At 38.8% G+C, this 27,912-nt stretch overlaps 1 protein-coding gene across 2 annotated transcripts; it reads left to right on the forward strand.

Annotated features, from left to right (window-relative positions):
* ppp1r1b (protein phosphatase 1, regulatory (inhibitor) subunit 1B) lies at nucleotides 1-26,728 on the forward strand. 2 transcript variants are annotated; one of them, XM_079253592.1, is made up of 6 exons: nucleotides 1-160; nucleotides 226-405; nucleotides 15,114-15,203; nucleotides 17,546-17,621; nucleotides 18,753-18,890; nucleotides 24,644-26,728. In XM_079253592.1, exons 2-6 carry the CDS (start codon nucleotides 292-294, stop codon nucleotides 24,811-24,813), a joined length of 588 nt encoding a protein of 195 aa, XP_079109718.1. In that variant the 5' UTR covers nucleotides 1-160; nucleotides 226-291; the 3' UTR covers nucleotides 24,814-26,728. The 2 variants fall into 2 exon arrangements, with proteins under 2 accessions (XP_079109718.1, XP_079109719.1); XM_079253593.1 differs by having other exon boundaries at nucleotides 1-405; nucleotides 15,114-15,197.
* The last annotated feature ends 1,184 nt before the right edge of the window (nucleotides 26,729-27,912 follow it).

Consider the following 27,912-nt stretch of genomic DNA (forward strand, 5'->3'; position numbering starts at 1 on the left):
TTAAGAGAGTGCACAGAGAGAGCGAGACAAAAAAAAAAAAAAAACAGACCAGAGGGGTAGAGGAGACTGTTAGCAGCTGCTGGAGAGGTAAAGTGGACAGGGGGTGGAAAAGTCTTTAGTTTTCCAACAGAGGCTGAAGAAGAAGTCTGCTAGTAAAGAGGTGAGGCAGGAGACAGAAGTCTTCAGGAGTGGGACTACCCAGCAGTGGGAGGTTCCTCCAAGGAGGGCATAGTGATTTTCGGAAGCATCCTCTTATCTCTGCTGGGAGTCAGAACCCCAGGATCCAGAGCCATGGAGCCCTCCATGTCAACCGAGGTCGAGGGGGAGCCCAAAGAGAGGAAGAAGATCCAATTTGCTGTGCCAGCCTCGGCACCCACCAACCTGGACCCACGGCAAGTGGAGATGGTGAGGAGATTACTGTTTGATCCATAAGGACAGATCACAGCTCTATTTAAGCTTTCAACTCCAACTTGATTGCGTGATTTAGAAGCGAATTGCTTTACTCCTGACTACTGTCTTTTCATAAGAGGGAAGGGATTGGATTGTTTGTAAAGTGCTGTGCCATTACTTTTCCACTTAAGAACAGTCGCTGTCTGCATCACTCTTTTTTTTTTTTTGCTTAAACTCTAAAGGTTTTTCATACAGAGCAGAATTTGGCAGCTGACTCTGCCACACTGTTGAGAAATTCTGATGACACTTCCCTCTCTGTTTCCTCATAAGTTAATGCCCCGCTGTCTCCTTTCATCTTGACCCGTTTTAGCAATGTGACATTGACACGAATGTTCTTATGTTGCTTCTTTGTGTCTGCAACTGCAGCAAAACTCCCTTGACATTTAGTTTGTTACTTAACTTCCATCTTATATATTTTTGTCTTTGGAATTTTGTCATTTTCTCTGACCTTTGACCTGAGCTTTTATGGGTCAAAGTATCTTGTGACCAAGTCAGTGTGGCTCATATCTTTCTTTTTATGTCTTTTTTTCTCTCTTTTTATTTTTCTTTGATCACTTAAATCTCATCTGGCTGTAATGCTGGTGGCTCTTATTTTAGATCAGGGATAAGTGGGCCAAAGTAGTTTGGTATCACGGAAGATCGAGGCCAATGGCTCATTTCTCCTGAGAACTTTGTGAGAGGTGGGGTGGGACTGGAAGAGTAAGTTGTGCTATATGAAGGAAGGCAAAGACACCTGACCTCTGGGTTCACCTGTCAGGGGTCATCTCCCCCATCGACTGTCCTTATTCTTCAGTTTGCATTTAATAAGCAAGAGTGCTACCATCGGGTCCCATCCCCTCCCTTCCGATGGTCCCATTCTGACTTTTTGGATGATCCTTCTTCTTTTTCTTTATCTTTTTTAAAGTAAATTTGTTACTTTGTCTCATATTTTTTTAGGAGATTAAAATATGTACCAAAACCAAATAGCTTTGCAATGCACCAGAAGACCTTGACTAACATGCACCCTCATGCCCTGTCACTGTGCTCAGATCTCTATCATCACTTCCAAGAAACTACAGGATATCAATCTACCATATGTGCTACTTTTTTTCACTTTTTTTCTCACTTCCGTCTCTGCTGGGATGGACCTTCTTGCTCGGCCATCATATGATCAAACAGCGATCACCTATTTTTAGATATGTTGATTGGCTTTTTTCCAGAATCCTTGCCTTGAACGTTACTTTACATAAGTAGGCTATAATGTGCACTGGAACCTTTCAGCATGTGTTGAGTGTGGAGCTACATCCGTGTCACAAAAACACAAAAACAAAAGGCTTGAGGTTGATCTGTGGTTGCACTAATCAGGTAGACGAATGCTAATTGTTGCAACAAAGCAACAAATGTGATGAAGGGGGTGTGTAGGAAACAGAAGGCGCATTCAGGAGAGGATATGTTTATGTATATTTAAAAGCAGATAGCATCTACTTGAGGCGGATGGGATTCTCCAGGGACGAGTGGGTGGGCAGGGGTTACGGTTAAAAACCCTCATTTCATTCGCTGCCCCTCCCAAAGCAATTACTGTCGTCCACAAGTCCGTCTTTGTTAATGAGTTGCAGTGACCATTTCATTCTTTTGGACTCATTTCACAACCGGTAACTATTACTGTTCTTTCCAATGGCATTTAAATCCCAAAACCACTATCGACTAAACTGCGGAAACCTTGTTTCTATGGAGACGGACTGCACAACTATGTCACCCAAAGCCCTCTCACAGCTGGCATCTAAAAGGTCAACTTTAATGGACAGTTTTGTCTGTCAGAAAGGTTGTTTACAACAATGCTGTGTTTGAGGATGTACATGCATGAATGCTTTTTGGCATGGTGGTGAGATATTTCCATACCTCCCACTCAGTCAAATGTTGCACATAGTGAGAGAAAACAGCAGCTATTTGTACATCCCAGGGAGGTATATGATAGTTTTACCACCTGCTGGCTAATGTTTAGTGGAAAACAATATTTCTTAGTTTATTTTGTGTGAAATTTGACTAAAATAGATGGGAAAAACAGTATCTTTGTAAAGTTTTTAGATATTCATAGGATTGTTTTTAATATTCAGTGACGATAATTTGATTTAGCATGTTTCATTCAGAGCATTGAAATAGACTTACAGATTGAAAATAACATTATATTCAGTAATATTGCTTTTCCATCAATCAAGTCTAACTATGTCTAACCACTAAAACCTCCATAGCTCATTTAATCTGGAGTTCAAAGAACCCTTTCATTCATATTTTAGACATGAAGAGAAATTTTCTCACCCAGAAGATTTATTTCACTCATTATTTGATTGCATCAGTAATCATTATTAGATTGCATCATTATGTAAACCCTCTTTTTCCCAATTAGAGGTTGTTCCCCAGGCCTCGACTGCGATTCTGTAGATTCCAACAGAGCCTTTTGTCATCAAGCCCAGTCTTATTTATTAAACATGAAGTAGGCATGAGATGTAAATCCCCGTTTTCATACAGAAGCAAATGAATTGAACGTTTCCTTGTTTTAACACCCATCACAACTTTCAAAGTGCCAGTGCTACATTGCTCTCTTTTGCAGATATGGCAAAAGCTCACGTGATAAGCCAGAAAAAGGAGTGACATAAGGTGTAGGAGGGTGTAAATAAAGGCAAACACTAACGCTTTTTTCAACTGCAACCATATAGTGTTTTTGCCCATATGGTCTAAAATCAGTGAGGGAAAACAGAATTTAAGCTTAAGTGTGAAAAGTAATGAGTTGTGTCCTGGACAGAAGTCATGCGTGTAACTAACCCAGTATCACAGCAAAACGTGAAATAAGTATAAAAACACTTAATCTAATGATTGGTGTCTCCAGTTTTCTGGTGCGACCAGACATTAGAAAGAACACAGTGTGCTGTATCACATTAAAAAGGACACAAATGGGTTGGGGGATGGAGCCACAGAGATTACTTCTAACTAAGTTCCAGTCCTGTCTGAACTTTTATTGTTTTAAAGTGACTTTTTGAATGAGGATTTCAGGATTTAGTTTGAGTTCATTCTTTTTTACTCACTGTTATACACATGAAAATAACCTGGTTAAGGTGACATATCACAGAGGAATTGGTGAAAGTTAAACATTTAAAACTACATTGTTAAGAATCTGGTTAAAAAAAACATCTTTGTTAAAATATTCTTAACCCTCATTTGAAGTTGACCCTTCCTCTTGGATAAACATGCAAAATATGTTGGACATGTCCAACTGAACAAAACAAAACTGGTGGCATGAAAAAATGAAAAACACCTTAAAAATAGTAACAATAATAGTAAAAAAAAAAAAAGTAATAATTTACAGACACAAAAAGAAATCCACAGAGCATGAAACTTTATTTTGTTTTTACATGTTTTGTGTCATTTTGCTTTGTCTTCCAGTGTTGTACCTTGATACCTGCCTACAGTCTTAAATCCTTTAGATTAGGGCTATTCAGCTTGGTACCACATGGGCCATGGTCCTGCAGGCATTTTAATGTTTCCCTGCTCCAACACACCTGACTTAACATAAATGAATCCAACAACCTATCAAGTTCTACACAATAAGTTATTAATATGAGTTAAAAAAAACATTAAATCTAAGAAGATTGTGACCCTCGAGGACAGGAGCTGGACACTCCTGCTCTATGGTTTGTCCTGTGATTCATCTGTTCTTATCCGCTCTTTTCAGTCCTTATAAAGTGACAAGAAACTAAAATCAGATCTAATTTAATCCACATTAGTTATACAGCATGTTTTAAAACACACTATTGCCAGTTTGATCTACAAATAAAATGTAATTATTGAAACACAACGTTATGCCAAACACAGCTATCTAATGTCCCACCGACCCACCTGAAAAAAAAAATTACAAGCCTTAGAAACAAAATAGATTAAGATGTCTTTTTTTTTTTTTTTTTTTTTTTTAAATTGAAAATCTTGAAACTACCAAATACACTAAGAGCATTTATAACATTTATATGTATTAAAAGCAATACAAGATTAAAATGCATTAGGGAAACTTAAATATTAAAATAAATTGTTTGGTCTAAAAGCTGACGATACACGAACAGGAATTGCAAGACTAAAAACATTTCAAACTAATAAGACCTAAGAAAACGTAATTAATAAAAAAGAGAGATTTCTCATGATGGCACAGGCCAAGGAGTTAAAATGTGTTTTAAGATTTAAAAGTCTCCAAGGTGGTGGCCAGTTTGATTAGGGAGTTTTTTTCATTTCACAGTTTGGGTCCCAGTATTCTCTTCTGGTTTCCAGTCTGGGACGACTAGGAGCTGATATGCAGACCTCAGTGACCTTGATGGAGTATTCAGTTCAAGCAGGTGACAGAAGGAGGAAGGCTTCCAACATGAAAACCAGTACAACCAAATCGAAGAAAAGTTTTAATGGAGAACATGATTCAAGTTCCTCATGTCCCGCCAGCTCTCCACATGGTCCCCCTCATTCTCCATGGCAAACTCCCCACCAGCACCAGTCCAACCCTGACATCACTCTCCCCTGTCAAACCTCTGAGTTAAACATCAAACAGTGACCTTTGATGCAGCAAGTGTTTGTGGGTAAACATTAGCAATGTGGGGGACTGTCAACATGCACTCCCATAAAGAGCACGTCGTCAAACCGTGTAAAGCGTGCTGCCACTGGACGACAGGGTGCAGTGATCTTTCCTAACACATGCACTGGTTGCAATGTCACTGTCGTGGTTTGACTCAGTTTGTCCAATGACGCAATGTGTGGAATTTATGAAAATGATTTTTTTATGTTCCTTGCAAAGTTTCCTTCGCCCACAGCAGTTTCTTTATCTTTGAAGTGGCAACAACTAATTGGGGAGGAAATTATAAAACCACACTTTGTGATTGCAGTTTGGACACAATCAATGGCTGACTGTCCTCGGTGGCTTATGTGCTTGTTTGTTCCTTCTTGCTTCTGACAGTCCAGGCATTTTTATTTGTTAATGACTCGGGAAGGAAACGCTCTTGGCTCATGAACGTTTCCTTTCATGCTCTTTTTCCACTTTAATTAACATTGTAGCTTCTGTACAAACCAGCTTTTAACCCACTGTGTCATTCTGAATGTAGGCTTCTGATATCATTGTGTCCTGTTTTCAACAAGCTGTCAATCCTCTTTCTCTTCTTCGCTCTGGGGTGAAAGGGCCTGTATAGTGTAAACAGTTAAAAACATAAACACTGAGGGTGTTTTGAATGACTACTCACCCGATTACACCAACCTGATCTCACAAAAAATACATAATATAACCACGAAGTCCCCACACTTATTTAGCCATGCTGGGGTTCTAACATTTCAGCCATGTTTGAACAGTTTGAAGTACTTGCTGTGATACTTTTGTCAGCTGTAACTGTAGCATACCTTGATGTGGTCATTAATACTGTCACGACATCCTACCTTCTTATTTGAAGGTTTTTTTTTTGGACTCACATGATGTAACTTGTTAATATCGTACCGACACGGTACTTCAGTAAGTTTAAAGCTCCATATTTGTGGATAAATGATCTTCGAACTAATTATTTTGTATGACACACATGTACAGTAGTCTGCTCTGACTGGTTGACACAGGCCGACAAATAAACCTAAAAAATCTTTCGGTTTAGACAGACCACCGACAGAAAAACATTAGAAACACTAGAAAAAGAGAAAATTACTCACTCACTGTTTCATCATCTTTATTTTTGAAAAAGAAACAATGAAAAAAACCCAACCAAACTTGCTGTTATTCGTCACATAAGACTTGTAACACACAGGGCTAAGCTTGTCTCCACCTTTATTTGACTTGTCAGTCCTGTTGTCTTTATAAATGGACACAAGTCTGGGCTCATCATACACCAGAACTGCTCAAAATGACAACAGCAAAGCAGGTGGTCCCTCTCAAGGTTTTATGATCAGGTCATAGCAATAATCAAAACAACAGGTGTGATAAGTGATGAACGAAGTGTGAAATAGGGTGTGATCAGTGAGACAAACCAAAGCAGTATACAAGCAGTCAAAGGTCTTTTAATTTCCTCTTACCAGTGTGTGCAATAAAGTGTCAATTTTATTTTAGTGCGCTGGGTTTGCACCAGATTTATTCATATTTTCACAGATAATTCAATATATGAACATTTTTTATACTCTTATATCAGTATGCTATCATTAATATAGATTATTAAACGATTTGTGAGCCTTTGACTCTTTCTTTTAGGCTTGTCATGGGATCTCTGGGAACAGGTAGATAAATGTTGAGACCTTGTGGTTATTTACATATTTTTTTAATTCAGGTTAATTACACTGTACACAGATAACTGAAAATGAGCCAAAGTGCTTTCTTCTCACCACAAAACCCAACTGCATCCTGAAATTTGCGTAATCTGGAGTGCAGCAGAGAAATCAGTGCATCTGAAGCACTTCGTCTTTTGACCTCTTCACTGCAACAAACAATAGCTATATCTGTGATGAGAGAAGAGGAGGATTAGATGGGCACAGCAGGGATAGAAATGGGTGGGGGGGAGATAAAGGCTGGTCAAGATTTGTAGCTGACTTGTTGTCACCAAATGTTGTCAGACATCAGCATGTCCGCTGCATCAGCACCAGGATCTGGCCTTTAGTCTGCTTCCCGGTTTCCTTCCCGACTTTACTCTCAGAATCGGCTGCTGTAGCTGGAGTGTCTTCGCTCATTAAAGACCCACACGATGCCTGCGTCGATGTGGAGCACTGAAGCATGACTGGCAACAAATGGGATTGGTCTCAATCCCCGTTTCATCAACACTGAGAAGACGTGGCATTATGTTATTGCCGAAGTGTGAGTTGTAATCTTTGACATTTGAGCCCCCCCCCCCCCCCCAACGTTTATCCGTCTGCAGCCTAATGAGCTCACACAGGGACACACCAGGTCAACTTTGACATGTCTGGTGATTAATTTACTTCATGCACACTGATGATGGATAGAAAATCATTCAAAATGACCACATACAAATCGTCATGAACTAAAAATTATGTCGAAAGCTCGTTGTTGGGAGCTTTTGGCATCCAGAGAGTATAAGTGAGCTGCATAGCAACTATCAACATAAACCTCTTTTGTCATTTATCACCTATGGGTACATATGACGTTGTAGATGAGTAACTATAGCCGCTCTGTCCTCTGTTTGTGTCTGCCTGTTGACCTCTGGAACGACTCTGTTTCAACAGCAATCTGCAATGCCACTTAATCTGAGTGCATGGACAAGAAAAGCAAAATTAGTTTAGCGATCGCAGGCTGTTAGCCATGCCATCATCTCCAGGAAAGCTGTGATTGACACCCCCCTCCCCTGTTGTGCACTGTGGCCTGGCAGGAGGCTTCCTGTCACTCACCAGCCTGTGGCACACTTTCAGCGCAGTGCTTTGACGATAAATCTTTCCTCCAATAGTCTTTGAAATAACAGGCCAAATAGCTATCAACAGCTAATTACATAAATGCTGGGGGGAGAAGGAGTGTTATGAAGTGGGGGGGTTATCTGAGTATGATATCATTCTGCCTGTGGGTGCAGCATAATTACATCTTCTATTTGGGGGTCATTGGAGAGCCCCTCCAGATGCTATCTGCTGCCCATCTGTTTATCTAGTTAGCCAGGAGAGGCCGAAGGTCCCAGCAAAACTGTTATGCGGAGGTTGAAAAGCAACATGCAAAAGCCTCTGACTTGTGGTAGTTCAGCGATGCCATGTTTTTTGATAGGCACAAACCCACTGTGCATGGAGCTACTTTTGTGGTTGGTATTTGTACAGAAATGTCCTTGACTATCTTTGAAAAAGTAGCCAGAAACTCAATAAGCAGTTGTTACACAGGGAATCCTTGTTGAAGCTGCCGGGAAGCGCTGTTTGATGATGAATGAATATAACCTGAATTTGTCTGGCAGTGCATGTAGTCATAAGAATACCTGCTTACTGCTCTTTGCTTGTTACACTTTGTGGAAACATTTTTTCTGCCAGCTTCTTCCAGAGGGGGCATGGTGGCCGGTTGGTGGTATTCTTGGCTCTGAACACACTGCAGCTGATAGTGTCCAGTTCACTGACCAAAGCCAAAACCAGGGAACATATGTTCAAAAACTACCTGATTGAGACGAAGATGCTGTTTTATGAAGCGGAAGTTTGGTCAAGTCCGTCCCTGAAAGGAATTAGAAATAAATACGTTGCTGCTCTCACAAACCAGATAAGATAAGCAACACTGCCCAATTCTTGTAATGCTGTTCTTTGAAATTCAATGAAAAAGAGAGGGTAAAAGAAACCGGCTTTTGTCTGGTTAATTCCTCAGTTGTCTGAAAAGTTTGAATGCATTTGAATGCATTGCCAAATCCTAAACAGAAAAAAAAAACAATGATTATTTTCCATCTCGCTGTTTTATTGAATTCATTGTGAGACTACATTTAGAGCACCACATGAGGCCCTGCTGCTTCATTTTAAAAGACCCGCTGGGGGGGGCTTGGTTCACGGAAAAGGGTTGATATCATGACTTTGTTTAATTGAGTTGCTCTTTAAAGTTCAGTCTAGCTAAAGATCACAGCAGCACAAATGAACAGAACAAAACTGCTCCTTTAACCCAGAAACGGGCAGGGCTGAAATGGATCAGGGACTTAAAGTACCACAGACTTACCAGAGGTTGCACACATGAGGTGTTCAAAGGCTTACAAGAAAGCAACATTGAGGGGAAAACATAAAGGCAACTGGAAATATTGGAGGGGAGTCAAATTTAGTCAGCTTTGATCAGAGACTTGAAGAATTTAGGGACAAAGCAACTCAAAAGATTGTCAGCATTTACCAACATGTGATTCATTCACTCAAAGAGTAAAATGTAGAAAGGGAAATAAGAAGTCAAACCAAGCTAAAAAGTTTAAGTTTTATTTATTTATTGGCATTTTGAAGTCTGAAGCCCTTTTTTTAAATGGTCAAATGGTCTCCAAAAAAATATTTTAAAAAGTCTGTTCCTCTTGGAGTGCTCTATGTATGAGGCACAAATACGAGCACAAATATCAGAGCCTACATGTGGACGAATGCCATAACTGCAAATCAATGTTGTACAAATCCATATCTATCCATCAGGAAAAGATATGGATTTGTGCCACCAGAGAGCTGGAGCTTCATATGTTATGGACTTGAATGATGCGCCCACCATCACACAGAGAGCTGACACACACACACACACACACACACACACACCACACACACACACACACACACACACACAGTTTAATAAGTTGACCTGATGTAATTGAGTGTTTTATTGGGCTAAAGTGATGGCAGTAAGAGAGAAAAGCGATCAAATCCACCTTTTCTTTCTGGGCTGTGTTCTGTGTTTAGGTCAGATCTGCACAGCAGACTTTCCTGACTGTTCTGAGCTCTGGTGCAGAATTTTACAGCCTTTCTGTCTCATCCCACTGAACCCCCAGAGAACCCTCCGATCTAGTTTATGCCGTCCTACTGCAGCAGCTTTTTTATAGCTGGCATGAGAGCACCAACTTAGAACACGGTCTCTGGGGACCAGACCCATATCAGCCAATCTGCACCCAGGCTGCTAACCAAGACAGACCTGAGCCAACACACACAAGCACAGAGCTTGTGCACACTCAGAAAGATGCAAAGTCAACAGTTTGCAGTGACTCATGAACCCTGGAGTCCACTCGAACAAAGGTGCTGAATGAATTCTGGCAACTTGTCCTTTAGCTCAGACTAAAGCTGATTAATGTATAAATGAACTTGTCTAAAATATTTATATCTATGTGGCACATAAAAGTTTGAAAGGAGTTTTACAGAGGCTGAAAAAACTGAAAATGAGAGCAGGTATCTTATTTAGGAAGTATAGGAACATATTTTGTTTTTATTAGACATATTTTTGAATATCAGCTCCTGTTTCAGATAATCCAAACTTTTTTTTTTTTCTCTCTCACTGTTTCCTTAGGCAGTGCACAGTCAGCACATTATTCAAATTCACATTCATATCAGCTTTAATACGCAGCTGCACCCCTTTTCTCTGTGTTAGAAGCCACGAGCAAATGTTTTTATCTGGACCGAGGCTTTTTGTTAATCCCAGTGAGATGCTGCCGGCTCTCGGGGAAGCCTGCAGGTATGCACCTGTGGAAACACTAAGAAGGCCACCACAGCTTCTCGCTCAGTGCAACTAGTTCTAGTACAAAAACAATCGCTGCCAGCGGCGCAGGGGGATCGAGAGATTGGGAGCAAGAGGGTTTAGAGATGTGGAGGGGGAAGGGACAGAAGGATAAAGCGTAGCTGGAGTAATCTCACACACTGTGCTCCAGTATTGCCATAACTGAGGGAGTCACATACGACATTATGTAACTCAGGCATAGCGGGGTGGTTTAAAGGCTGGAAAATTACAAGAGTCACTGTGTGTTTATGTCATGTGTTTATACACTGACAATGCCACCACTGAGCATGCGTTCAGGAGAGGATCGCAGTATAGGACAAATGCATTGTTCAACTCCATGATTCTGTTAAGCAAATATCAGAGACTGTCTGACAGGCTGCTGTTATTTTCCTGCTTTGCCATTTTCCAAGATTAATAAATGACATCAGGATGACTATCACTTACACACGCACACACATTGCAAGTGAGCTCTCGTTCAGGTAAATGGATCATCAGATTATGTCCCTCTGTGACCTCAATTATCCCACGCAATCATTTTACTTTCCATTTATCTCACTGTTCCCATTATTAATTATGATTAAATGACAGTGGACCCAAGTCCTTTCCTGCTTTCATTACTCAACAGTTGTTCTCAGTGACACTTTATATAAGAGAAACACTTTTGAGTCATTATGTGGTTTCATGAGTCAATGGTAATTTTTGGAAAATCAAACAATAAAAGCAAATATCTCAGTTTAGTAGTTAATTATGGATAAAATATGTTGGCATCGGCCTCACAGCTTGTCCTATTAAACGCTCTTGATGCCTGATGATGATAAAACAAATAGACAAAATAAACAAAAATGTATTTTTCCCCTTTTTTTGTTTTAATTCCACAAATCGTGGGTGCTGGTTTTATCATGGCAACATCTGGTGTCTGCCATCATTTATAAGTTGTGCATGAAGCACCTGAGGTTGCTCTGCAATGCAGGTAGCAGGTGTCAAGTATAGAGAACCAGCAGGCTTCTTAGCAGCATGATGCCCTGGGCCTCCACACCTTTCAAGGGACACGGGGGTGACAAAGGAGTGTCAGAGGTAGCCTTGAATAGCTACACCCTGTCACTCAAGAGAGAATGCAAGGAAAGGAAAGAGCAGACTTTTCTGCAAGCAAAAGGGAAATAACAGAAATGCAGGCATGACGTATTTGGAAAATGGAAAGAAGAAGGAAAGATGAGGGTAATGTGACTGCGAAGGAATGAAGAAATGGATGTGGAAGTAAACAGGACGGAGGAAGCAGAGGATCAAGTGAGATGGAAATGGTTGGAGAATGACAGCAAGACAGATACAGTGCAACATCCAGTAATGGCAGAAAAGCTGGAAGTTGCATGATGAGATTAAAGTGTGTGTGTATAGTGTCATAAATGTGAGTAGAATCCACGGTTGATTGGTCTGTGTTGTCAAACTGGACGAGAGCAGGTTTCCAGCATGCTGCTCGACAAGCCTCTGCTTTGGCAACACGCGCCTTGCTGTGATGACGCACACCTTGCTGAACAAGACAGAAGCACAACAAACACAAGCACAACTTTGTTTGGAGCACATTCTATGCACATTTAAGCCAGGACTCTCAGCCGTCTTTCTGTAGTGCTGTGTGGTGCTGTAAACAGCCGTGCACAGGTTCATGTCGTGGCCAAGGTTGGCTTGTTCCACAGAGGACACCCTTCAGTACCCTGTTTGTTTCACCTGCTAATCCCTCTGCACTGATTTTATTTCCTGATGTTTGCAGCCTTTCATTCTTTAGAATTATGCCAACGTGAGCCAAAGTACCGGGCTCTGATTGAAAGATTTTCTTCATGAGTTAAGACCTCATACACTCTGCTCAGAGCGGTAAAGCACTGATACTCCACCTAAAACTTCTCTGTTGAGTAGAGAACAACTACTTCCTGTTTGCTTGAAAGGCGACTTTTATGTTTGCTCCTTCATGGAAACTGTTGTGTTAACTTTCTCTGTGCTTCTCACGGTGAAAGAAATGCACAAAACGCCCTCAGAAACTTTAAACCGAAACTGCAGCACTGAGACTGGCCTCCTCTCAGTAATGTTCTCATGTTGCACATGCACATGCAGGAAGACACATACAATAACTGAATAAAAAATGTGACCTCTAGTGGGTCTGCTATCAACACTATGTTGAGGATAAAAATTGCAGCCAAGGTGAACCAAACACAAGTGGTTTGGTTTTATAGCATTTAACCAAGTGATGTTACAGGGCATTTTATGGTAACCAAAGCAATCAGCGTTACAAGTGTTTTAATGTTACTGAGAAAACACATGTTGGGATCAGTCTTATGTTACGCTGAGTCCCATGGCTGAAAAGGCAACTTTTAACAGCTAAATGACAGACTTAAGAATGTCATCTGCTCTGATATGGAAACACATAGGTGAGTGCTGCTCATGGGGGTCGTACTTTACACCTTCATGAGCCATATCTAAAGGTACGATCAAACAACAGATATTTTATTTTATTTTAAGAGGTTGTGGCCCAGACCTGGAGAGCCTAAAAACCATTTCATCAGCAAAATTTTTTTTATCAAATCAAAGATGCCACTCTGATTTCACTGTTTACGTTCTGCTGTCTCTGCCGCCCCCATTCTTATGCTCTCATTTGCTGCGCTGAGCACTCAGACTGAGCGCTCTCACAGACAGATGGTGCTTAAATGTTGCAAGTTGCATGTCAGTGAAATCCCACAGTAGTAACAGGACATGCACTGAAAATACGAGAGGCAGGCATTCACCAAGGCTCCACACATGCAGGGGTTGTAATACCCATTAGAACAGGGATCCTGAGTCCTGGTTCTCGAGGGCCAGCATCCTGCAGGTTGTAGAGTTTCACTGCTGCAACATACCAGACTAAAATCAATGGGTAATTAGCAGACTTGTGCAGAGCTTCACATCATGTGTGTGTTGCTTTTGGTTAGCATGTAACAGTGGTTACACTTACAGCCTAGCTACTTTCTAATAACAAAAATAAAAATGGTATAGGCTAGATGAGCCACTGGGACTGGAAGAACTAAGTTGGGGACACAAAGACCAGAGTCCTGTCTGGTTTAGGGGTGCAGTGCCAACATTATCACTGTGTCCTCCAAGCTTCATCAAGGTACAATCTATCTTTGTCTCAGCATAGTACAACATAATCATTTAGTAAATTAGACACTACTTGCACATTTTTGTGCTAAGGTCTCCCCTTTTTTCTTTTGGGTTACAAAGCTACAATTTTTCTTAATAAAAAAAAAGATATAAAAATGAAGGATTAACCAAGACTTGGCAAGCTTCCAGTTTCTCCTCCAGTCCTCCTTTATGCCCCGATACTTACTTAAGATGTTGTGTATTAAATCAGTCAGAAGTATTGTTCATATAACTTTATGGTGTCATTTAGTGAACTGAGAAATCCTCTACAAAGCATAAATGTAATCAATCAGGGAAATATGGAATATAACTTTATGAGCGAGAGCTCCTGATTTTATTTGACTTCTGATGTTGGTTATACACATTGATTGGAATGCAGATAACTGCTGATTAATGGCATTTAATGTGCTTTGTAAGATGTATTTATTTGTTTTGATATTTTTATCTGTTGCTTATGTGAAGGACTGTCACAAGTTTAGAAAGTGCTGTATAAATATTCTAATTTGATGTGCTGACAAAGCTCCAAAATACTAATATGTCTAGTAAATTCCACATCTTCCTTTGTTGTGTGCAGGATCTTGTTTGTTAATAGGCCTGAATCCAGATTTTAAAGGGGGCAAATGTTTCATACTTTCTCTCATACTTCAGACATTAACTTGTTATGATATTAATCTAAAATGGGCTCAGATGGCCCTTGTAAAGGAGTGTAATCCCACAGGAAAGCCTTGATTTTGTGGACCTGTTGAGTTGCACAGCTGGCCAGTTGTTTCTAGAGACAGAGGGTCGGCTGTGTGTAGAGGCAAAGTGGAGACCAACAGTTTGTGTAGCTGCAGTCCTGCTCTTAAACTACTTTCTCTCAGTCTCCAAGGAGGAATTTTGAGGGGTGGAGAAGGAGACTGAGGTGTGACTGGTGGTCATTCAAGCTGTGTTCAACTGACTTCCTGTTTGTGAGAGTATTGCATGCACAAAGGTGATGAATATACTCACTCATGAGGAGCTCATTCATTTGAAATGCATTAAGTTTCAACATCGGTTTAACTTGCGGGACCACATTTGTTAGATCACAACATTTTGAATGAAATTTTCTCTGCACCACTGACCACAGTATTTTTGTGTTTGTTGTTGTGCCAAAAACTTGCTATCAACTGTTGACCCTTGGGTCAACTAGCCAGCAGCATGAATGAAGTCAGCATGAGTGCACTGTGCTTTTTAACCAGCATGATCTTTCAATGAATTTTCCATTTGATTGTTGTGCTGGTGTACTGAGAATTATTAATAATACAGCATTAGCAATTTCAACTACTCACTTATTCATATCTGCCCTTTACGTTTGTATGTTTGTTTACAGATCCGACGCAGGCGGCCCACACCTGCCACGCTCTTCAGAGTAGCCGAACAGTCATCTCCTGATGATGATCAGTCCAATCATCAGGTAAAGGTGAAGTCAAAACACTTTTTTTATTCTAAGTGTGTGTGGATCCTGATTTATCCTTCAATATTAACACCTTATTAACAAGGTTAACAAGTTGTTCCAAACTATGTAGATTATGGTATTGTAAACTTTTTCCAAAACACTGCTAAACTTACAGTGTTTCCATAATCCTCATCACCATCATCATCATCATCATCATCATCAACATCATCATTATCATCTTGTACTGTCAGTTATTATTCTAACTCAGGTCATTTAACCCCTCAATGTCTGAATTTTATTTAAAATGATATAAAACAAAGTAAATAAAGGAAAGAAATCATTTAAAAAAGACTGGAATAAAAGAAAATGCAGCTGAATATTAAATGCATAATGAATATATTAATAATATTTAATAGATAAAAATGAGAAATAAATAATTTATATAAAAATGCATACATAGATATGAGTGAATAAAATCAAATGAAAAAATAATATAATTCAGTTTATTTGAAAAAAAAACAAAAAAAAAAACAAAGGCAAGAAAGGGCTTGTCGCAAATTTGCAACACCAGGCATCAAGGGGTTAAGCTTTGATGTTCTTAATGTTTGTTCTTAATTTGGAAGCAAGAGTTTATTTTGTAAAATACTTAAGAAAAAAATTTGTGTGCGGTAAATCACTGGTTCAAACCTCAGCTGGAAAGTTTTAACAGAACCTCTCTGGTAGTGTTTGCATGTTCTCCCCATGTGTGTGTGGATTCTCTCCAGGTACTCCCACTGTTCAAAGACATGCATGTTAGACTAATTTGATCACTATATATTTCTCCCTGGGAGTGATTGTCAGTGTTTGTCTCTCTGTGTCGTCTCTTGATGGACTGTTGACCTGTCCAGGGTCCAACAATGTTTAGTCCAACCGTTCAGAAAACATAAAAAAATTAGTCCATTGTGATGAGACAGAAGACACACTCAAAAAAACCACAGCACAGTTAGTCATGGCACCAATTAAGAAAGAAAACTACAAAATATGCACGGAATAATAAAAAAAAAAAAGCATGGAGACAGATATATGCAACTAAACAAAACCAACACTTAAATATTTTGGAAACAAAAAAGAATTATAAAGAACAAAAAGCAGAACAGAAATACATGATCTAGTCTTTCAGAAAAAAAAACACATTGCAGAAAACACAGCAATAGTTTTGGATAAAACTAAGTATCATCAAAGCAGGGAATACAACTAGTGAAAAATTACACAATTTATAAAATAGTACACCCAATAAATAAATAAATAGATACATAAATTAATAAACACCAATAAATACATAAATAAAACGTGAATAGAGGAAAGAAACATAAATTAAAAAAACAGAAATTACAAAAAAATCTAAAATAAAACTTTTTAGAGAGCACAGCAAATTAGCAGACATCACCATTTTAGAAAAAAAAAAAAAAAGATTTCTATCCCAAACATTTTACAAAACACAAAAATTAGATGAGATGCAAAAGAGAACAGAAAAAAAACTGCATACAAATAAAACGGGACCATTTAATCAGTATGATTATAAAATATTAGTCTGAATAAAACCAGACTCTGAAAGTACCGGTACGTTAAATGATTGAAAAGCCAAGTTTCTTAAAGTAGCCGTTCGACGCCTCAATAATATCAGAATTTTAATCACTCTTATATGTTTACATTTAGATTCTACTGGTTTTTTGGCCACATTTCGTATGCTCCACAGTTATTTGGTTTTTTTTACTAGGAAACGAAGAGGACGCAGGTGACAGCCGTCAAACTGAATGCAGTATCATGAGGGATTCTTTAAAAAAAGCACAGCGTTCAGACCATCAAAAGCAAATATGGTGCCAGTTCGCCATCAGCTAAGTTGTTTGTCAATTTCTTTGGTCAGTAACGTTGGTCAACCAGAAAAGCCTGATACGAACAGGATAAAAGGGGCCATAAGGTCACCAATTGTAGTGGAGTCGAACAAAATTTGGAAATAATTGATTCCCCATCTGTTTGCATCCTAGGACAGGGACAGTCTATTAGATGACCTAGTCGATCTGTAACTGCAGCTTCCATGTGCATGTAAAAGTTCTGAGTAATATCCAAATTACATAACACATCATTTATAAAACAGTTTTATTGCATCATTTTTAAATGTGTTTTTCTTTCTTGCCTTCAGTTAAATGTGATGTTTTGGTTTGTTTGTTGTTATTTTTATGTTGTTTTGCTTTGCATCTTATCACCGTCGTACATGTGTCGCCCAGCACCAGGTTTCACCTACAACAGGACCTGCAGCTCTACACTATATTCAGAATGAAACTGTCAAAGAAAATGCGGATTAATATTATTTTTTTCTTTCTTAACAGTGGGTTGTTGGAGAAAATGGCGTCCTCAAACCAAAACGTGTGAACCCAAACGTGTATCAGCCTCCATCACTCAAAGGTTGGTTTGAGCTCATTTCACTCTGGAAGTGGTGGTTTGTGTGTGCTGTGATTCATCCTTGTGTTCAAGTCCTCTTTTTGTTTTACCTTGCCTTGCTGCTGTCTTTGTCCTCTTTGCTATCTGATGCCTGCAATAACAGACAAAAAGGCAAAAATGCATGTGACAGATGGATAGATGTGCAATAAAATGCTTCATGCTGTTTCTGTGCACGGCATATTTGGGATATGCATCTGCATGTTTGTATATCTTTTTGTTTTTATCATACAATAAAAGCAGTTTCTGTGTATCTGTGTGTCAGAGAAAGAGGAAGGGACATTCAGAGATTAAAGTGCAACAGCTGTGAGACACTGAGTGTGAGTCAAGGAAAGTCTGGATCATCCAGGATTACAGTCAGTTGTGTATACAGCTGTGGCACAAACACATGAGGAAATGAACACACATATAGGCATGATTAAAACACATGCGTGATTTTCTTTTGTTTCTCTGATGCTTGTGGTGTGTAAAGATTGTATGGAGTGATGATATAATGAGGCAGGAAGCCTTGTTACTTGCATGAGAAATCTGCCCTTCCTCAGCTCAGACGCAGAGAGGGGGACAGAGAGAGCGAACTCATGATTTCTAGTTGCATAACCTACCTTAAGCTTGGAAAAAAAAAAAGTGACCTGCCACGGTGCTGCACTGGTGTGAACGAATGATAGAGAGGGAAGCCAAGGTGACCTAGAGGAAGTGAGAGGGGGAGGTGAGATAATATCACAGGAGAGATGAGCGTGCACAGAGGAAGAGAGCCAGAAAGCGCTGAGGAGGATGGACACTCGAGGAAAGACAAGGGTACAAGCAGATGGGAAAACAGAGTGAGAAAAGGGAAAGACAACAGTGAAAGCTCAACCATAAAAATCAGGGTGGAATACTGCTCTGTTGCTGTCTGTCTGTCTGTCTGTCAGTGCATGTGCTTAACTGGCTTCCTGCCTGCCTGGCTTGCATTCAATTTCTGCTGTGAGGCTTGATAAAAACTGACAGTGTTGAAGCTTGGTAAAACCAAAACAACATATCCCTCTATCCCTGTGTCTGTGTCCATGTGTTTGTGTGGCCGTCTCCCTGTTTGTGTGTGTGTGTGTGTGTGTGTGTGTGTAGCCGTGCAGAAGATGGCTGAAGCACACATGCAGAACCTAGGTGTCTATCCTTTGGAAGACCCTTGTGAAGGGGAGGAGGAGGAGGAGGACGACTGGCAGGGAGTGGAGGGAGAGGATGCATCTCCCGCCAAACTTGCTGGTGAGAGAGAGGATCTTTGGGACTCTCGGGATCAGGAATGCTGTGGGAGCAATGACAACAACGTTCCCCTCTTAAATGACAAATATATCTTTAGACACCACAAAGGAGGACCAAGCTGTCAACTGTCAGGAGCACCAAAAACTATCAGGTTAAATGTAAATGAGAGATGATGAAAACTAGCTGCTGTTAGTGGATAAACCTGCGTGGCATAACGTATGGTTTTAGTTATGCATTGCTATAGCACCAACATATATAACATGGTTTGCTTTCAATTTAGTCTTGGGATTAATTATAATGATGTAGCTGAGCTGACTGGGTTTTGTCTAACTGAATATTTTCCTGCTGAACAGACACCAGTTGCAGCATTAAACAGTGGCTTCACTGCTTTATTGTTTCCCTAAAACTACAAAACCCCCAAAATGTTAACCTTTAAAAACCTGGGTTCGCCCAGTTAGGAGAACAGATGGTGTCAAAAACGGCCATTTTTGAGCCCCTGCTCAAACTGTCTGGCCTAAAATCCCTTTGAGTTGACTTTTGCAGAGTTGATGTGCACATATTGTACCATGATTGATAGATGTTTAGAGGTACATCTGCATAATTCCAAAAAGTCATGTTAAATATGTTTAAGCAAGCCAGAAACCTTTTCATTCATGCTTAATGTCATCTTTATTTATTCTTCATCATTAACACATATATGGATACTTAGACATCTTAACATATCTCACAAGTGAGAGCTCAAAGTGTTAAAGAACAAGATGGTTTGCTATGATGTTGTGCTTTCTCTTGTCATTAAGCACAGTGTCATAATCAGTTGCTCAGGGTGAATGGCGTGAAAACTAAAACAATATGAGGACATTTGGTAAGTATCAGTAGCGTACAGTCATGATTTAATTATATTGTTCTTACTTATATTGTTCCAGGGTATAAATTATATGTAATTCCTGGCCTCTAAAGATTTTTTTTTTTTTGTTTTTATCTCAGATTTTTTACTAATTATGATAAAACCTAGGCAACTATATTCAAGGCATTTCATCATAACTAAAATTGGGATTTCTACTTCAATGACTTTTGTTGGCAAACCAAGCAAAGAAACAAACAAACAACAAAAAAGCAGCCTATATATGAATTAAGTTTAGGCATGGTGACATAACCCCTTGGGTTATGGGTTGCTATTTTAAAGTCTTGAGCTCCATATTTAGCCATTGCCATCTTGAGTCAGAAATTGCATGCATGGCATAGTCAGAGGAAGAACCTTAACACACTCAGACACACTGTGCACAGCTGTTAGTCAATGTGGCCCCATGTTAAGGCAGAATAACAGATTGGTGCAAATTAGCTTTAGCGATTAACACTTTGTTGTACATTTCCACATGTTTCTGCTGGTAAGCTTTATTATAAAGAAGTTGTGCAAAGTTGTGCACATGGTTTCCATGCCTCTAACAAGCTTGAAATAATCTATTTTGGTGAGGTATTTGGTGAGTGTGTCTGCAATATTGTGCAGACACACTCAATATTGTGCAGACACAATATTGAGTGTTTTTTAGACAGGGTGCCTTTAAGTTTGTTTTTCTAACCCTGAAGCAAGTACTTTTATCTTGAAGACACACAAAAGAACTTTTGCCATTTTCCCCATAACGCACTCCCTGTCGACGCCCATTGGAGTATTATCTACTAGAAGATATGTAAAAACTGGAGATTTCCAAAGTTATCAGCATATTTTGTCATTAAAATGCAGAAATTATCGGTATGGGTTTGTAGTTTTTTTTTATGACACAACTTTTACACAATATGCATATATTGTATAAAACTCTTCAGCCATGTTTCATCTACTTCAAAATTGCAAAATATTAAAGATGTCATATATAGTTATCCAGATGTTTTTGTTTGTTTGACACAACTGATTGCAATATATGATATCGGAATCAGAAATTAAGACTTGGATAAAATCGATATCAGTTAAAAAAAAAAAAAGTTAATATTGAACATCCTTAGCAAAAACCCATGTCTACATGATCACATACTGCAGTGTGTTCATTCTGGCAGTGAAATGCAACTCTTTTGGATGCAACTCTTTCAAGTCAGACTAAATGTCATCATGAAATGTTTACTTTAACAAGCCACAGAGTCCATTTTAGAGAAGGAGCAAATGATGCAAGTGTGTGCCGAGCTTTAAACTACAAGACTCCATATGAAATCACAGTGTAACACAGGTTTTTAAAAAACTTTTTTGTTCTTTTTTATTCACTTATTTGTGTCATTCAGTCACACGGTCAGTGGTGATAACACAGTTTCCTTGGTTGGCCTGAGGATCAAACCAGTGACCTTCTTGCTCTGAGGCCACAGTGCTAACCACCATGCCACCGTGCAGCCCCGCAAATAAGTTGTTGGTTTCTAATCACTGCATTTCTTATGCACTTGTCTACATCACTGCCATTAGTTCATGTTTTTTAAATAATATAATATTAAATATGTATGATTAAACCCACCCACAGGGACTTTCTTTGTAGGAGATTTCAACATAATCCCATGAACTGCTAAAGGGGGATTTAAGCTTGTTTTATTCCCACAGTCTGTCTTTCTTTCCCGTGCAAAATTTAGGAATCAAAATGTGCTTCATTCTGTTTCCCTCTGTGCCACTCTGACTGACACATCAGTGCAGAGTAATGCAACCAAAACAAATACTGATGTTAATCCTCTGGATCTAAATGGAGCTGGTCAAAGATAATGGCAGGAGCAACACGTTTACATTTTCTAATGAAATATTCATCAATATTTCAACAATGTGAGTATTTTTAATTGATCTGAGATTACACTCAGCTTGATGGTTATTAACTAAAGTTTCCTCAAAACATGAATCTTTTCAGTTGCAGAATTATACATCGTAGATTAAACTATAAACAAATGAGCAGTAAAGAAGTACAAATTGCTTTATTTTCTAGCAGATGAATGTCTGTGAATGGTCAACTTGAACTTTGGACAGTAGGTAGTCACTTACAGACTACTAAATAACAATACAAGCAAACAAATACATTGATAGACTAAAAAAAAGGATCAAATTCCTGTTACATTTCCTTACAAGTAAAGTATTATATGTGAAGCATATTTTATATTAGAAAGGGTTAAAATGTGACACGCTGCTGTTCTCAGTTTTCAGTGTGCTGACCAGCTGCATAGTGTTGTGTCTGGTGGCAGCTCAGCGTCAGATATGATGTCTGTCTTTCACCCCAAATCTGTCAGAGGGTGCGGTGCAGCTGAGTTCAGGCCCAGCACCAACACCTGAACCAGTCTGTGAAGCTACACTGGATTAACATTCAGAGCAAGGTCATGATCCAGTTCTTTGAGATACTCTTTAATTTTTATTTTTTTTTTTTTTTTTTGGGCTGAGTTTGAGCTATAAATAGCATCACATGTCTCTACATATTCAATCCACTCCCCCCCAAAAATAATAATAAAAAAAAAAAAAGAACACAGACCTTGAGATAACCTAAGTTTTTTATGCTTAGTTGCCCTTTGAGACATTTAAAAATATATTCATTCTTTTTTTTTAATTTTTTTATTAATCTCTATTATGTCACAGGAGGACAGTGGAATTTCATTCAGAATTATTTTTGTCAGGCCAGATGACAGACTTTTTCAGTAAATCCCTATGTGAAAGCCAGCTGAAACACAACGTACCCAAACAAGACCTTAAAATATCCTGAAAGGGTCCATTTTCCTGCAATGCATTTGTTCTTTCAGTCAAGCTTTATAGTTCTGCCCTCGCCGATGCTATCACTCACCAAAGACCAATCAAGAAAAGTAAGTCATTTAATGAGGGTTTATTCATCACATGGCTGAATATAAAGTGTGTCATTTTATTTACTTCTTGTTAAACACATTAGGAAACAACGACAGTTCAGAGTGTTTTGGGGAACTAACTTGCTAAAGCTTCACACAGCTTTCCTTTGAAATTTTCCACTTAAGACATTTTGAAACACAGCCAGGCTGAAAATCACACAAAACACTCACAAGAAAACATATAATAAGTGCATTCATTCACCTGTCCAGAAAAGTGTCAGAGTCCACGGCTCTAAGCTGTGAAATGTTAATGTATTCCTGGGTTGTTCTTTCCTTTGGCGCAGTGTTTAGGCTACATGTCATGATGGAAATGGCAACACAGGCAAAAGTGCAGGGGGCTCTGGATAATGCTGTGTGATCCCTCATAAAACTATAGTTCTCACAACATTCTCCAGGTCCAGACAGGCTAAATCAAATTTATGGCACGGGAAAGAAAAGAATAAGAAAAAACTTCCTTTTTTAAGCTTTGCCTTAAAAAACAACTCTGTGCTGTGAACTGATCAAACTTTTTCACATTTTGTCTTGAGGTTTGAGTTTAAATTTCAACACAGCATGATGCTGCAATAGTCACATTTGACTGCATGGTACTACTAACCAGTGATATTTGGTTTCATCAGATCAGTTTTTATTTCTCAAGGTCTAAAAGACATTAATGTCCCAATGAGTGGCCAGCTACGTTTACTTCTAGGATCCTGCAAACTGTTAGATTTCAGTCTTTATAAATGTGCTGGCCACATTGTGTTATGTAGGGCTTTGTATAAGAATGACAACCTACTTTTTCTTTCCTGGGGCATTTTTTCATGCACATAGACATGTCAATAACAGCACAGATAAATACACGTCATTGCATTGCATAAAACTGTTATGAAAACCTTGATTATCGGCTTTAATAGGTGTAAAGTTAAATGCGTCACATGTCTCTTGTCTGACATGGTACTTTTTCTATACTTCAATGTAGAACTTTGTTTTCAGGCTCTACTCCTGATGTCAGTCTCAGTTATGTTTACATTAAAAGAGTCAAGGTTATGGGTTTATGAGTTCCAATAAAAATATACAAATTAGTAAAAAATTACAGCCATAAGTCCTACCGCTTCTGCAAAAATGACTAAATTAACATTAAAGAATCCTTTTAAAGTTGTTGTAGATGCCACTAAGTCATACTTTGAGTCCATCAGCACAAATAAAATTACTTTTGGTTCATGGCTAACCTCTTTTTTTTTTTTATTACAAGACTGTTTTCTTTTAACCTTTTTATTCCACATTTCTTTCCTGTTCGTCAACTTTCATCTGGGGCATCCAAAAGTCAGACATTGTAGGGTATGACCAGCTTGAGTGAAGAATGTCTCACATCTGGCCAGTAAAGTTAATACTTTACTATAGTATAGTTAATACTCCAGTAACTAATGTTACTTGAGTAAAATTGGTGGCAGTCGTTCTGTAAGACTACCATTTCCAAAAATTAGGGGAAACTCATTTATAGTTACCAGCGAGTTGGTGGGGTTGCTCATCTCTGATCTGTCAGTTTGAAGGGCATATGAACATATGTTAGTGGCCCTAAATGTCTTGCCTTTTGAGAAATATTGAAGTCTTTATGATAAATGAAAGAAGGGGAAACTTCATGAGGTGTGAAAACATCATGTATGCATTCAGAAATTTTCCATTAAACACGGCACAATTCAGTTCAATTGGTTGAAGCTCAACAATGGAAGATGCAAAGTCAAACCAGTCTACTCTTTCTCCATCACTCTTTCTCCAACAAGCACACCTAACAAGAGACATAAATCAATGAACATCTCTTTTTTTCCACTAGTTCTGCAGCGTTTCAGCAGAATTAAGTCACGCTGCACTGATATCTGTGGTTCGTTAGTGAGGGATGATTTTAATGCTGCTTTTGACACCAGATTTTGTCTCCTCAGGTCATCAAGAGACAGCAACTACTGAACAGATTTCTACTGTGAGAGAGACAGCAAAGCAGATTGAAGCAGCTCAGGAGGAAGATGAGGAGGAGGAGGAGGAGGAGGAGGAGGAGAAGGATGAAGACACGGAGGCGAGCAAAATCGAGGAGAACAGTCGGGGGTCTAACTGACAGAGAGAGAGAGAGAGAGAGAGAGAGAGAGAGAGAGAGAACATTTTTGAGGGAAGATGTGGGGGAGAGAGATGGTGTTATGTCAAAATGGTTCAAATCTCAAGAACTCAGAGAAATGATGAAGTGGTTGGAGTCATACTCCATGACAGGATGAGAGCTGAGAGTCATCTGAGTGATACATAATTTCATGAACATGTGAGTGAGAAAAGCTTTCTGAACTACTACACCTCTAAAGGGTCTGGTTTGAACAACAGAGGACAAAGAGGGAGTTTGTGAATTAGTGAGATCTTATGAGCAGGTGAGGAATGATGTACTGACAGAGCAGACTGCAGGCGCCACTTTGGTCCTGGTGCCCCTTTGTTTATAGTAAGAGTGGATGGGCCAAGGTCAGTGTGACCAAAAACCCTGCAAAGGCAAGTCCTCCCTCAGTCAAATGCTTCAGTTCAGAGCTCAAAGTTCCTGTAAAGATGATAAAAAATTAAACATAAACACTCTTGGGAACATTTTAAGACTCATCTCTTATATGGCCTTTTGTGAAAGCACTTAAAGGTCCTTTATTTTGTGTGGCTTGTGTTCTGCTTTTTCAAATCAAGGCCCAAATTATTGCCCTGATCAGCTGTTTGTGTGCACTGCCACCCTGTGGTAGAGTATAATAACTGTGGGAATAAAGCGCTACTTAAACCATCCAGTTCCTTGTAATGGTTTTGAGTTGTCATCCATAATGCTGTCTTGACAACAAATCCTGTTTTTAAGTCTTTGATGATTGAATTTCTTCAGCAACATCCTTTAATGCATTTATATACTGTATGTATTCCTCAGTAATTTAGCTGTCTAATGACAAGTCCACTCTTGTGTAAAATTGACAATTTGTACTTTTAGGTTACAAAATAAGTATGAATGCACCTTTGTCTAACTCAAATTAGCTCTATGATTCGTCAAAACAGAAGAGTAAATATGTAGCTTGGATTATCACTTTAAAACCCGTATGTGACGATGAGCACCATAATACTGGTTGGGTGGGTTTGTTTTATAAATTCCTTACAGAACTGTTTATGATTTGGGATCTGAACTTTATCATTAAAGGGCAAAGCTACCTCTGTTGTTATCAGAAAAACCCACCCACTGCCTCCATACTTCACTCATTTGAGCTGGATTAATCATAAATTGATGAAAAAAAAAACAGTTTGGGAAATGAAAATCTACACTTTTAAGCTTTCTCGTTGCTCATTTCAGATTTCATGCAGACCCCTTTTGTATATCGACTCTTTTATAATGTCATCTTTTTGATTGTTCCCTCATGATTTTTATGTCATGGATTTGCTGCAAGAGCTATTTTTCTAATCTAGAGTCTGGCGTATGAGGAGCTCAGCTGCTTGTGCTGCCTGTTTCTAAATACACAAATTACTCACAATCCTTTGTGTAATATGCAGCATCAAAAGGCCCAGCACTGCAGCTACTGTATGACAGGCATTTGAATAAACTGAGCTCTGCACAACCTTTCTGTGCTGTTTCTACCATCAATGATGCATAATATTTTCTTTAAATCAGTTAAATTTGAAATGTCTTCAGTGTACAACTTTCTGATTTGAAATCTGACAAAAGACTTTTGATTTAACTGATAAAATTCAGGACCTGATATATGAGAAAGTGTCCAGTTGTGCCACAGGATGAATGCATTGTGCTTTCTGTATCATCTGGGCTGCTGTTTGTACATAAAACTCTGTGAAACATTTTTTAACCTCTGACCCGATGACTGAATGAGCACTGGCTTGTGTGTTGATGCTCTGCAGCCATGACCCCCCGCACCCCCTCACCCTCTGTCCACCACTTCCCTCTGCTCCTTGGTAACAAGAAAATGACCATAAAAAAAAGACTTGTATGAACTAATATGCTTATTCTGTCTTTATTTCTTTTATTTTACGTTCTTTTGTTTCTCAATGTGATGTGGTTGTTTTAAAGTGAACAACTCTATATCAAATAAAACATTCTCCTTTAACCCTCCCTGTGCTGAGTGTTTGCATATGTGTGTGTGTGAGCGTGTCTTTTCTTGTATTATTCCATGGCACGTACATTGGTACCTCCATTTGGTAAAAATGTGTTTTTAGGTGGTTTTAATTATTTAGGGTTAATGGTAAGGTGTTCATATAGCCACACACACACACACACACACACACACACACACACACACACACACACACACACACATATATATATGTATATATATATATATGTATATATATATATATATATATATATGTATATATATATATATATATATATATATATATATATATATATATATATATATATATATATATATAGTGTGTGTGTGTGTGTGTGTGTGTGTGTGTGTGTGTGTGTGTATTGCATACTGAAGTTTAATTATGAATTTAAAAATAGCTATTTTTAGTTTTTCATCCATTGAGTCTCAACCAATAAATACTAGCATAAATATTCTTGTTTTCCAATATTTTGTTTGTTACAAGTCATTTTCTCTATTAGTGTATGAGACTTTTTTCAGGTTCTACATTTGATGTAAATTTGGTCATTTGTTGTTAAGTAAAATTAATTTTAAAAAATAGTTTTCTTTTTCACATTATTTATCCCCCCTAATTGTTAACACAGCACTATTGCACCTGTGATTATCATGTTTTAAAATGTTTTGCTACATATTATGGACTTTTAATCGACAGACCACATGTCAGGATGGAGCCTGACATCCTCAACCATAATTTTAAACACAGTGTTGTGCTTTTCTCTTTGTTCCCACAAGACTGCTCTTCATCCGCTCCTACTGTGTCAGTTAAGTTGGCAGAGGGAATCAGTAGATAATGAGATTCAATACAGACCGGAGGTCCAACATCTGTGGTGAGTGAGTTTGAGCAAGCAAAAACTAGTTCAAACCATCAATAAAGGTAATCTTAGACCTTCCTAAATGTAGAAGAACCTCACACCCTCCACTCACCATTAATGTAGAAGTGGCAGAAAGAGTAAGCTCAATTAAATTCTTAAGAGTAGAGAGCTAATCACAACTCAGGACTTCACCTGGGCCCTCAATAACTCCAGTTTGGTGAAAAGACTTTTTTTCCTGCAGATGTT

This window comes from Telmatherina bonti (genome assembly GCF_933228915.1).
Source record: "Telmatherina bonti genome assembly, chromosome: 14".
Lineage (NCBI taxonomy): Eukaryota > Metazoa > Chordata > Actinopteri > Atheriniformes > Telmatherinidae > Telmatherina > Telmatherina bonti.

Excerpts from the sequence above, each read along its gene's own strand:
- ppp1r1b (XM_079253592.1), top strand. The coding sequence starts at position 292 with ATGGAGCCCTCCATGTCAACCGAGGTCGAGGGGGAGCCCAAAGAGAGG. Across the intron at positions 15,204-17,545 it reads AGTCCAATCATCAGGTAAAG|TGGGTTGTTGGAGAAAATGG; the intron begins GTGAAGTCAAAA and ends CTTTCTTAACAG. Across the intron at positions 18,891-24,643 it reads ATCTCCCGCCAAACTTGCTG|GTCATCAAGAGACAGCAACT; the intron begins GTGAGAGAGAGG and ends TTGTCTCCTCAG.